The 12,766-nt window shown below is 46.9% G+C and overlaps 1 protein-coding gene across 9 annotated transcripts in view; it reads right to left on the bottom strand.

The window, feature by feature from the left end:
* Nucleotides 1-12,766, bottom strand: part of NCAM1 (neural cell adhesion molecule 1) — a 267,775-nt gene that overhangs the window by 45,445 nt on the left and 209,564 nt on the right. For 2 of the 9 annotated variants that reach the window (XM_043533907.1, XM_043533912.1), the window contains one exon: nucleotides 10,356-10,358. The exons of the other annotated variants lie outside the window; for them this stretch is intronic. In XM_043533907.1, the coding sequence (XP_043389842.1) occupies nucleotides 10,356-10,358 (3 nt within the window). The remainder of the gene's footprint in view (nucleotides 1-10,355; nucleotides 10,359-12,766) is intronic. 9 annotated transcript variants of the gene reach the window in all.

The raw sequence follows: 12,766 nt of genomic DNA, 5'->3' as shown, positions 1-12,766 counted from the left end.
CCGGGAATGCCTGGAGTAGCTTTTTCCAATTCGGCCGGGGCCAATTTTGGATAGCCTCTAGTTTGTTTAGTTGGGGCTTGCCCATGCCCCTTCCTACAATGTAGCCAAAGTATTTAGCCTCAGCTAGCCCTATAGCACACTTGGCTGGGTTGGCTGTGAGGCCAGCCCATCTTAGCGGGTCCAGAACCGCTTCCACCTTTTCTAAGTGGGTTTCCCAGTCAGGGGTGTGAATAATCATATCATCATCCAGGTATGCCGCTGCATAACTGGTATGGGGCCGTAGAAACTTGTCCATAAGATGCTGGAAGATGGCAGGTGCCCCATGCAGTCCAAAAGGAAGAACCGTATATTGAAACAGACCCTCTGGGGTAGAGAATGCTATCTTTTCTTTTGCATCTTTGGCAAGGGGAATCTGCCAGTATCCCTTTGTTAAATCAAGGGTGATCAAAAATCAGGCATTGCCCAGGCGGTCAACTAACTCATCGATACGGGGTACGGGTTTGGATCTCTCACTCAGCTGGCGAAAGTCATTACAAAACCTAGTGATGCCATCGGGTTTGGGCACCAACACAATCGGGCTTGACCACTGACTGTGGGACTCTTCGATGACTCCCAGCTCCAACATCCTTTTCACCTCTGCCTTGATCTCCTCCCTTTTTGCTGCTGGGACCCAATAGGGCCTTAAAGTTACGTTTGCCCCAGGGTCTGTGATAATGTGGTGATATGCTTCGCTGGTCCGACCTGGTTTGGTTGAAAATACGTACTGGTACGGTTGATCATCTCAGTTACCTCCTTCTTCTGGTTTGGTGTCAGATCAGTGGATATGCTGATCTGCTCCTGCATGTTATTTCCCTGGATCAGGGTCTCTTGGGCCACTACACATGCCTCTCGTTGGTGCCAAGGCTTTAAGAGATTAATGTGATAAATTTATTCTTGTTTCTGGCGTCCTGGCTGCCGCACCTTGTAGGTTACTTCCCCCATAGGTTCAACCACCTCATAGGGCCCCTGCCATTGGGCCAAAAGCTTGCTTTCTGCCGTGGGTACCAACACCATCACTCGATCCCCTGGTTGGAACTGTCGGACTTTTGCCTGACGATTGTAATGGGTTCACTGGGCCTCCTGCGCCTTTTCCAAATGTTCCTGTACAATAGGGGTGACCCAGGCTATCCGATCTCACATCTGCAACACATGGTCAATTATATTTCTCCCCTCATTGGGTTCCTCTTCCCAGATTTCTTTTGCAATATCTAGTATGCCACAGGGGTGGCGTCCATATAATAATTCAAAGGGGGAAAACCCAGTTGGGGCCTGAGGTACCTCGTGGATTGCAAACATAAGGTAGGGTAGTAGAGTGTCCCAATCCTTCCAGTCTCGTCTTACCACTTTCCTTATCTTTCCTTGAGGGTTTGGTTAAACCTTTCTACCAGCCCATCGGTCTGCGGATGATAGACTGAAGTTCTCAGGCTATGTTTCTGGAGCAGCATACAGAGGTCCTTCATTAGCTTCAACATAAATGGAGTATCTTGGTCTGTTAATATCTCCTTAGGTAGCCCCACTCGGGCAAAGACCCCCACCAACTCTTTAGCTATTGTTTTAGAGGCCGTGTTCCGCAGGGGAACGGCTTCTGGGTAGCGAGTAGCATAATCCAGAATGACAAGTATATATTGGTAGCCCTGGGCTGTCTTCTCCAGTGGTCCCACTAGGTCCATGGCTATTCGCTCAAAGGGGACCTCTGTGATGGGAAGGGGTACTCAAGGTGCACTCAAGTGGGGATGGGGACTGTGCAGCTGACACTCCAGGCAGGACGCACACTACCTCCGCACTTCTTCACATACTCCGGGCCAAAAGAATCATCGCAGGACCCATGCCAGGGTCTTCTCTACCCCCAAATGCCCCGCCAAAAAGATGACTATAGGCCAGACTTAATACAGCATTCTGGTGTTTTTGAGGTACTAGGATCTGCTGTACCTCCTGACCCTGTACTGGTGCAACCCGGTATAAGAGATTCTTCTTCATTATGAAGTAAGGTCCTGGTCCCTGGGTTTTTTCTTCCACGGGGACCCCATCTATTTCGGTCACCTCCTTCCTAATGTTGTCGTACCTTGGGTCTTCAGTCTGGTCCCATCCAAAATTTCCTCTCCCGGGACTAATCTGCCCAAGATCTAGGGGGCCAGTCTCTGTTGCCTCTACTGGTTCAGAGGCATTAGAGTGTGGGTCAGACTCGGGTCTTCTCCCTCCTGGGTGGCCTCCTTTTCAGCCGCTCGGGTCCGCCTCCCTACGAGAGCAACCCTCTGGCTTTGGGCCAGTATTCGGGTTCCCAAGGCCTTAGTTGCCCTCCTTTCCCTTTTCAACTTTCTACCCTCTCTGGGAGTGGAGAACAAATCTGGGGATATTTCAGAGAAGACTGGGGGTTGACAGTCTATTGTGGATGCCTCACTAACTTCAGGGCTTCCCCCTTTCTCCAATTCCTCTACCAGGAGTGAGTCTCCAAACCCTGGGAAGTCCCTCCCTATGAGCACTGGGTATGGGAGTTTAGGGACTACACCTACTGCTACCTCAGTAGTCTTCCCCTGAATCTTGATTTTTACTGGGATGGTGGGGTAATAACCAACTGTCCCATGGACGCATGTTATCCCCGCACACTTAGCCCACAGCAGCTGACTACACTTCACGAGCTTCCCAGAGACAAGCATGATAGCACTCCCTGAATCAACCAGTGCTGTGGTCTCCACTCCATTTAGCTTCACTGGTCTGGTGTACATATGTTGGGTTAGTGAGACCCCCCACAAGGTGGATTAGGGAGCATAGGTCTGCCCAGATCCCCAGGTTACACTGCATAGGCTCCTCAGCATTGGGACACTGTGCAGCTATGTGTCCCCATTCCCTGCAGGCGTAACATCTGTATGGAGCCCTAGGTGTTCCCTGGTCTCTTGGTTTGGGTAGTCTAACATCACGATCCTCTTCCCCCTCAGTGCTCTGACTCTTTGTGGCTTCTGGTGGGCCTTCAGCCCCTCTCTTTTTCCACCTGGGTTCTCCTGGTGGCCCAGTCACCTGAGCTCTAGGGCTTGGTGCTGCTAGTTTAACCCGGGGTGCTTCTTCCTTAACTGGTCGGGTCAGCTCCCTCGCCGTCCTTTGCCTTTCTACCAGCGTGACAATCTCGTCGCAGGTGGAGGGTTCATTCTGGCTTACCCAGGTGCGAAGGTCTGGCGGTTGTCCTCTCATGTACCAGTCGATGACAAGAACCTCTCGTATCTCCTCCAGACTCCGGGACTCAGTTCGTAACCACTTTTGTGTGAGATGGATGAGGTCATATAATTGGGACCACGGGGTTTTGTTTTCCTGGTACCTCCAATCATGATATCGCTGGGCCCGCACTGCGGTCTTTACCCCAGATTTGGCCAGGATCTCTGCTTTCAGCTGGGGGTAGTCTGCCGCAGCCTCTTCAGGCAAATCATAGTAGGCCTTCTGGGCCTCCCCACACAGGAATGGAGCGAGGATGCCAGATCACTGTTCTCGGGGCCAAGCGTCCTGCAGGGCTGTCCTCTCAAAGGCCAGGAGGTATGCCTCCACATCATCCTCCCGCATCATTTTCTGCGGCCAATTGCTGGCCCGCATGATCTGCGTCCCATCATGGCCGCGGTTCAGCTCTGTAAGGGCCTTTACCTGGTTTACCAGTTCCCGCAACATAGCCCGGTCTTGAGCAGCCTGGTCCATCAGCAGGTAATTAGTCTCTTGCTGCAGCCGCACTGCCTCCTGTTGGGCGGCTGCCTGGATACAGGAAGCCTCCTGCTGGGCAGCCGTGGCTTGTATCAGTGCCCGCACTCCCGCCTCCATTGTGGTGAGAAAGAAAAAAAAACCTCCCCCCCGCCTTTTTTTTTTTTTTTTTTTTTAAAAACACCCTCCTCCTTCCACCACACGGAGATTCTCGGCAGCCCTCAGTTTGGTCGTTTTCGTGAACCCACAGTCCAGGTCAACTCCTCCTGTGTCTGACCAGGAGTTGGGAGGTTTGGGGGGAACCCGGGCTTGTCCTCTACTCTGGGTTCCAGCCCAGAGCCCTGTGGAATGCAGCTGTCTAGAGTGCCTCCTGGAACAGCTGTGCGACAGCTACAACTCCTTGGGCTACTTCTCCATGGCCTCCTCCCAACACCTTCTTTATCCTCACCACAGGACCTTCCTCCTGGTGTCTGATAATGCTTGTACTCCTCAGTCCTCCAACAATACGAGTTCTCACTCTCAGCTCCTCGTGCCTCTTGCTCCCAGCTCCTCACACACACGCCACAAACTGAAGTGAGCTCCTTTTTAAACGCAGGTGCCCTGATTAGCCTGCCTTAATTGATTCTAGCAGCTTCTTGATTGGCTGCAGGTGTTCTAATCAGCCTGTCTGTCTTAATTGTTTCCAGAAAGTTCCTGATTGTTCTGGAACCTTCCCTGTTACCTTACCTAGAGGCTAATATATCTGCCTTCTATCACTCTCCTGTAGCCATCTGGCCCGATCCTGTCACACTATGTAATTATGCCATGCTCACAATTACAGAAATCCAAGTGGGCAGACTACAGGTACACTCCTCTGCCTGCCTTCTGAAAGAAGAGGTTTTGCTTACAAATTACAAGTATATGTATTAATTATTATGACAAATTCACAGGTTTTGCATTTCATGAAGGAGGTGGGGAGCTTAGTGGTCACTGCTGGTTCTTCTAGAAGGGAGTTCCATGGCTGTAGGACAGCTGCTGAGGAGGGTATATTTCCAAATTCCCTATCATCTCACCTTATTATTCTTTTGTACTACAATTATTGTGGATGGTTTGGTCATGGACAGGAGAGGTAGCCTCAGAGATCAGACCACAACCTGCCTAGTGAGAACTTTATTTGAGGATAATATTTTAAAAAATGCCTCGAAGTCTTAGGAGAATAAGTCTTATTGAAAGCCATGGGGATGTAGGATCCCAAGTCACTTAGGCATTTCTGAAAATTTTACCCCAAGACTAGAACCTTAACCTTTATCATGTACTTGGTGGGCAGTCAACCAGGTGATCAGAGAACAGGATGATTGCTCCAGCCATGGCTGTGTTCTCTGCACCAGATGGAATTCTTTTGGAGTCTGATCTTTCATTTCCAGGTAGAGTATGTAGTGAGAATCTGGAGGTCATGGATACATGGGTCACTATGGCCATGTCTGCATCACACAGGATGGAGCTAAGCAGACTGACTGCCCAAAGTATTTTCAATCATGGGGTCTTGAGCCCTCATTATCTTATGTGTGTGTGTTATTACGGCACATTCCTGGGTCTTGCATTGCAGCCTGAAGGTGGCAAGCTTAGCGGTCATTCTCAGTTCTTCTGGAAGGGAATTCCACAGTTGTAGGGAAGTTCCAGATTCCCATTGATTTCACCCCATTATTCCTATGGATTGCAACTACTGCAGGTGACTGTGATCACAGAGGGGTACAACCACCAGATGAGACACTACTGGGCAGATTTTCAAACATGCCTAAGGGAATTAAAGTCTAAGTCTCATTGTAAGTCAGTGGAGACATGCTCTTAAATCCCTTAGGTGATTCTGAAAATCTCCTCCCATATGCTCCATATCCTGCACAAAATAAACTCCAAAACATCTGGCCTCATCCAAAGTCCATTGTAGTCAACAGCAAAGTGACTTTGGGAGGCTTTGGATAAGGCCCCCTGTTCGTTTTTCTGTTCTGCCTTTAGGACTAGGGGTATTAAGTAGCTATTCTCATAACTGGTTGGCCTTTAATTTCACCCAGTCTCAGTTTGAAAAAACGTTAGGGCAATACTTGCGCTGCTGTACCAGCATTAACAGTAAGAAAATGGCGCTAAGCCTCTGGAATGGCTGTTGCCAAGGTGGGATTTTTTTGGTCTTTGAATACAGCACAGTAACATGCTGTAGAACAGCTTAGCATGGAAGGGAACCCCTCTGCTATTTATATAAATGAACTGAATAAACTAACGACAATGGGGCAGTAAGAGGCAGGACTCTGCACACATCTAAAAAGCTAAACTCCCATTCACGGTAAAAAACAGAGACTTTATCTCTATATTTTTAATTTTTTGGGATGAAAAATGTTTGACACAAACTAACAGTTTGCATATTTCATCTGAAACAAGCCATGTTCCTATTAAGCCACACTAAAAGATTTTGCATTTCTGACAGGGAATTGTATCTCCTAACTGTATCTGAGTCCAGAAATTAGGGAAAGGGCTGCAATCAACCCTTGCTTCCTGCAAGAAAAAAAAAACTGCATTAGTAGCACTACTTATCGCCCCTCCAAAAAAACCCCAGGGAAACAGTGTGAGCGGAATAAAAAATACTCTTCTGCAAAATGGAACAGCTCCCATTTTAAAAGCATTGGAAATTAGAATTCTGCCCATTACACGCACAGGAAAGACACAGAGGAAGGAACTGTTAACTGCGTTCACTGGCAGAGAAAAGGCGATTCCATGCTATATGCAAGACCAAAGACAGGGCTTGTGAAACACAGCATGTTTTTTTTTCTCTTCTTGCAGCTTTGGACTGAACATCCTCCCAACCTCCCCTAAAAAAGACGCGTGTTTCATGCTTTTAGTATATCTGCTTCATAGCTTCCAACCCATTGCAAATAAACACGGCTTCATCTCAGGCAAACACACACACACACACACACAGTGTTACTGAAAACCAAAGCAAGCTAGCACACACCTGCCTGAGACTTCAGTGTTTGCAGAGTATATAGCTATGTTTTGCTCCATCATCTTGCCCCATCTCCCAAGATTGTATTGCAAATATTTGCCTGGATTGGTATGAAATGTGAAATGCTACAAAGCTCCTGAAGATATGGATTGTGCAAAATGCATCTGACATCCCTGTTCAGTGAAGTGGCCTGTGTGTTGCTTACCTTTCTGCCAGACACTGTGCAGTAAAGCAGTTTGTGTTTTTTTTGTTTAAAAATCAACTAATGACACTGTGCTTTTTAGCTGTTTTTGTTATTCTGCTCAGGTTTGTCACTGGACTATCTAGGCCCATGAGGAAGAGCAGTCTAGTGGATAGGTCACTGAACTAGGATTCAGGAAACCTGGGCTGGATTTCCAGCTCAGCTACAGACTGATCTTGTGGCAGCTGTTTATTCAAGCTTGTGCCTCAATTCCCCTCTGTGTAAAATGTGGACAGTATTCCCCTCTTGTAAAATAAAATCCATAAATGATTTGGAGGTGCTTGGATACCAGGGTGATGAGGGTCATGTAAGTATCCAGACTGATCCATCGGGAGAATCCCAGCCCTCCTGATGAGGAAGTGCTCCTACCTCCCTGTGCTTCCTTCACCACTCCAATGCAGTATAGATGGTCAGAAAAATCATTCCATGAGCTGCCTCCCTGATGTTCTATTTGCTAACAGTCCTTCCCCTTCTGACAGTCTGTCTCCTGGTCTTTGGTCCGTGTGCTGTTCTTGGTCTAGCCGATGACTTCAGCATGGCTGTGCAGGGAAAACCGCCAAGGGGAGTGACGGTAGACAGCATCCTGAATCATCATCTTCCTTCTCATCTGCATCACCACCACCACCACCACTTCAGTTTTGACTGGATTCCCCTCAAACCCTCTCCTCAAAATGCTTGACGGAAAACGATCCTTTGGGGAATGAGTGGATGTGTTCATTAAACGTTAGTTTACACTGTTTGATTTTTAAAAACTAAAAATCTCTGTGTTTCTAGTAAACTCTGTGTTTGCAATTTCCAACAAATGCTTGGGATGAGGGAGTGGAGGCGGGGGGGGGGGGGGGGGGGGGGGGGGGGGACATGCTGGGGCCTTATCACCCTCATGCTCACACATCCATTAATGCCAGATTGTTGCTTAAGCCTTAAAAGACATCAAAATAACAAGGCATGTGTTTTGATTGCTGATGATGGAAGATCTACACTGTAACAACCAACACTCAGGACCAAGGGGGAGCAGTTCCCGTCTACTCACTCATCTGCTCTGTGCTTTCGGATCTGGTAGGAGGCTGGGTTGCTATGGAAACAGGAAGGATAGGACAGGACATGTAAAGGTGAAGCATAGCATGAAAATAAAAAAGGGGTGGGGGAAGTAAATAAGGAGAAATGAAGCCTAATGAGGAGACGACAGTCAGGGCTGCACACAATCCATGCCCCACATTTATAAATATTAAATAAAGGTTTCTATGCAAGTTGCATCATGCTAGGATTCCCCACCCCCACTGCAACATCTGAATTCCACAGACAAACAAGGGGCTCTTCCCTGTTTTCAGAACAGTAAGGCTGTGAATGCAGCTGTGTGGTTCTCAGAGATGACAGAGGCTCACACAGACCTTCGCAACGGCTTTGTTTCCAGGGATGCTTGTATCCCCAGAGTTCTGAGCTCGAACCAAATCTCAAAGGAGCCAGACAAAGCTGCTGCAGTTTCACATGTTTTCTACCCAAAACAATCATCCTCTGGCATTCTCTGAAACCCAGCCCATGTTCACCCTAAACTTGGCTCTGTCTAGACCAACATCAGAATTGCCAAGAAACCCTCCAGTGCAGGATGCTGTCTCCGACACTGGCAAATACCTGCTGCTTCAAAGGAAGGTGCAAAAAGACCCCACAGTGGACAATTATGAGATAGCCTGCCCCGCCGAGATGGTTCTTCCTCGCCCTCATTTCCCCCAAAATAAAGACTTTCTAACCCTTCTATATTTGTTGTCCCATGCAGTGTGACTGGGTGTTCTCTGCCCAGTCCCTTATGGACTCCCGCTGAGCTCCTGCTCTCAATATTACCAGTGCCAGTGAGTTCAGGAGCATCACAAACCTCTCAGTGACCTCAGGCTGACTTTCAGGGTTTGAAACACAACTTTTGCACAGAGCTGGCTGTGACAGACAGTGGCAAAGCAGCAGCAGGCAAACCTCCAGCCTTACCTCCCTATTGTACCTAAGTATTGCCACACGCATGGCAAGCAGCATTGAGCCACAAGGCAGGGCTACACGAACCAGCTCAGCTCTGACGGAACATGGCCTGTCTTCTGCTGTTTGTGTTACAACCTCCAGGCTCCTTTAAACTCGTCTGTGCTGCTTGTTCATACCCTTCCCCTCTCTTTCTTCCAGACAATGGCCATACTGGGAACTGAGGCAGAATCGAAAGAGGTGAGGTCCCAAGGGAAGAGTTCACTTTCACTCTCCAGAAAAAAAAAGAATGGCCTTAGAGGAAGCAATAAAATATTGCACAGGTGGCATCTTTGAAGAATGAAAGATTCAAAGCCCCTTACAAATGTTATGAACAGCAGTCGTCACTCCACACCAGAGGGGAAAGGCAGACAGCACGAGCACGAATGCCAGCATCACTCCTGCATGGATCACTAGGAACAGTGGACCCAGAACAAAACAAGTCTCCATTTCTAAATCCCAGAGGGGCCACAGCATGACCCACAGTTGGGAGGGATCTTTTTTTTTATAACACTATGTAACATCCTTATTTTTTTTTAAAAAATAGAGGAGCTGATAGTCTTCCCCATGGGGCACCATAGCTAGTGCTGCAGGCTGGTGTGTAGGCAGCTAAGCCTGGGTTTAATTCCTCCTCCTTTCTCATGCTGGCATCAGTCTTGCTGACCTGAGCCAAGAATGAGATGGGAGAGAGCGATTCGCAGCCTAAATCTGATGATGCAGATTTAAGAGGATCAAACAGGATTGAAAGAAATTATTTCCTTCCGCAGCCCAAGGAGGCAACTTAGCAGCAGGCTTAGCTGTTAGCCATTAACTGTTATCATTTCAGTATTTCCCCTTTTTGGCTAAGATGCTAACCTCTCTTGCTATCTGTTTTGCCAAAATGAGCTCTGGAAACTACCCTTTGACCGCACCAACAGGATACCCCCACAAAGTGGGAATGGAATGCAAAATGCTAAGGGTGAAAGGTCCCACTGAAGACCATGGCAAAACTCCCAATGATTTCACTCTACATCTTTCTATTGACTTCTCTTCCTCCATCTGGCTGGAAGGTTTAGTACCCATTTGCCTTCCTGTCTAATGCTTAGGAATTCAGCTTATGCTATCCGCAGTCTCTTTACTGAGAGGGTTTGGTCTTCGCCCAAGTAAAAGCAATGATGTTAGGCAGACTGCACCGCAGCTGGTGGTGAGACACATGCAGAGCACAGCAGAGAAAAGCCAAGGCTTCCGTCATACTCACTGTCTGCGAAATGGAAGGGAGGGGCAACAGTAGTTGCTAAAGAAAGAAAAAGGAAGGTGAAAGGGGGAAGAAATTCTTGTTAAATGCAGCCAAAGGAAGGAAAACAGGAAAGAGTGAAATGGCAGGATCCCCTTGGAGTAAGGACTTTTTGACAGGCCTGTGCATAAGGAGAGAAGAATGAAAGACAAAGCTACCTTCTGTTAAAGGGAAAGTGACAGGCTCTGTATCTTGCAAGGCCTGTGTTCCTCTAATGTAAACTAATTTCTCCCCACTGCATCTCCACTGAACACCACTTACCTCAATAAGTTTTTCCAGCTGTACATCATGAGCCCAAACCAATGGCCATGGATTGCTATGGAGATCATGGCCAATGCATCAGGCCTTGTGTAAGTGAGAGCAGAATGTGGCCCCTGTCAACTCCTGCAATGGTCAATTCCATTGATAAGAGACAAAGCAGGAGAGAGACATGTGTCCCCTTCCTCGGGTTTAGGGGTGAGGGGTGTGACCAAGTGTTATAAGGGAAGCAGAATCCTGAACTTGGGTCTTTGCAGATACAGAGTAGTGAAAACTAGTGTCATCCTTTATTTTGTCTTAAACTGGATTTATTTGTAATTTTTAATCCTTACGTGGGTCTGGGATCATTAAAGTGTTGTTCTTTTAAACTAAGGCATAAACAAACATATTTTAGTTCCCCTTTGAGCCCCACCTGCACTGCAGCAAGAAGCTCAAGGGCCTTGAACTGAAGCAGCACGTGAGGCAAGTACGCAGCTCATGTTTGTTTTCAAACAGCGAGGAGGGATGCTAAAAATGAGTCTGGGGGGGTGGGGGAGTATGCGACCAACAAACCAAACCAGAGGCATCCTTCCAGCACCACAATCTGTTACACTATTAATGATCTGGGGGCCCATATTCCTCAAGGTTAGGGAGAAATGGCTTTACTCTGGTGATTAGTGAGAAAAACAAACACCTCACGCAATCATCACAACAGCAGACATTACAAAACCGCATCTCTTTGACATTCAAACAGAAATTCTAAACAAGAAAACAGAGTTTTGGCTATACTAAAATGCAACTCCAGCATTCCCGTCCATCAGGTCTCTTGAAAGAAACCATGCTGTGGTCTCTATGTCAGACTAGACCCTACTCCTCGAATGGTATGCTAAATCCACCCATATGAGACCTTCCATGTTTATTCCAGATGGATTTAGTTCAACAAACAATGAGATTACAGTTAACACAGATTTCTCTGCATGTAAACACAGTAATAGTTATTCCTTTTAATTTCCAAAATGAATAGTAAGTATAATATATAATTAATCATCCAAAAGCAAAAGCTTTCTGTTTCAGAGGTTTTCCATTACTATCTACTTTCTCCTTCTCGCTCCCCAGCGATGCAGCAAATTAAGAAGTAACATTCAAGCAATTAAATTCTAAAGGTTATCAACTCAATCACTGAGGAAAGATTTAGTGACAAATCTTAACAATACTGACTCTCCAATCTTTATTCCCCTTACTCTCTCCAAACTGCAATCAGTATGTTCTTAATCAAGCAGATTGTCTGTTTTCCAGCTGGCAACATTTGATAGCAGATACTTAAAAAAAAAAAAAAAAAATAGAAGAAATTGGTTGCTGTGTTTAGATAGTTTCAGGGAGTGTGTGTGTGGGGGGGGGGGCAGGGGTGGAGGGTGTCTAGCCTGTGATGGCTTGTCACCAGCCAGCTTTGCTTCTTGGTTAATGGTATCACAGTACAGGTTCAAATCACTGATGCTTTCTGTAACAGAATGCACCTAATCTGGTGGCCAAATACGTTCATTTTAGGCATTCGGCCTTGGACAGCTTCGTTCTTACATGCCCTGTTAATGCTCTAACTAGTTTAATGTATTAATGCGAACAAAGTTCACACAGCAGACAGCTGTCAAAAAGGTCACCTTGCTGGCTAAGAACATGTCCCATTTACCAGTATGTCTCACTTTATTCTAAGGCACAAGAATCAGCTTTTCCTGATGTGATGTGTTAATACAGAGTGCATTAGCGCCAAGGCGGGAGCTTCCAACCCACTGGGCAAAGAGGTGTCAAACAGAATTTTGGATACGGTCCAGTGGCCAAGCTCACATTTTATTCCTTGAAAATTCCAAGCTCACTGGATTGTCCCATAAGGGATCTGACCAGTGACTTCAGCTCTATCTCACACAGCTGCAGCTCTTACTCCAAGTTCAAGAAGTACACACTAGATTAATGAAAAACAGCTGGAATAGTAATAACCTGGAGGCTTGAACACCTTGGAGAGTCCTCAATCTCACCGATGTCCATGAATTGGGGGATCAATCTTTTTGAATAGGTTGGAATTGACTACAGTAAACAGCTTTGCTTTGTATGTTTGAGCAATCCTGATGCTACTTGCAATCTGGTCAAGAATGCCCATAGGCTACTGCTGTTTTATGAGATTTCCCACATGGTGCTGTGATGGTGTCAGTCACCAAGGGAGTCAGGGTGGCATCTGCAGTAACCATGTAGTAATCTGCACCTGTGCTTTCTGTTCACTGACTCTTCTTAGGGGGTGTATTCATGTAACATTATGCTGCCTCCTCCACAATTCACTCTAAAA

This window comes from Chelonia mydas, chromosome 22 (assembly GCF_015237465.2).
Source record: "Chelonia mydas isolate rCheMyd1 chromosome 22, rCheMyd1.pri.v2, whole genome shotgun sequence".
Lineage (NCBI taxonomy): Eukaryota > Metazoa > Chordata > Testudines > Cheloniidae > Chelonia > Chelonia mydas.
This window is presented reverse-complemented; position numbering and strand designations above follow the sequence as displayed.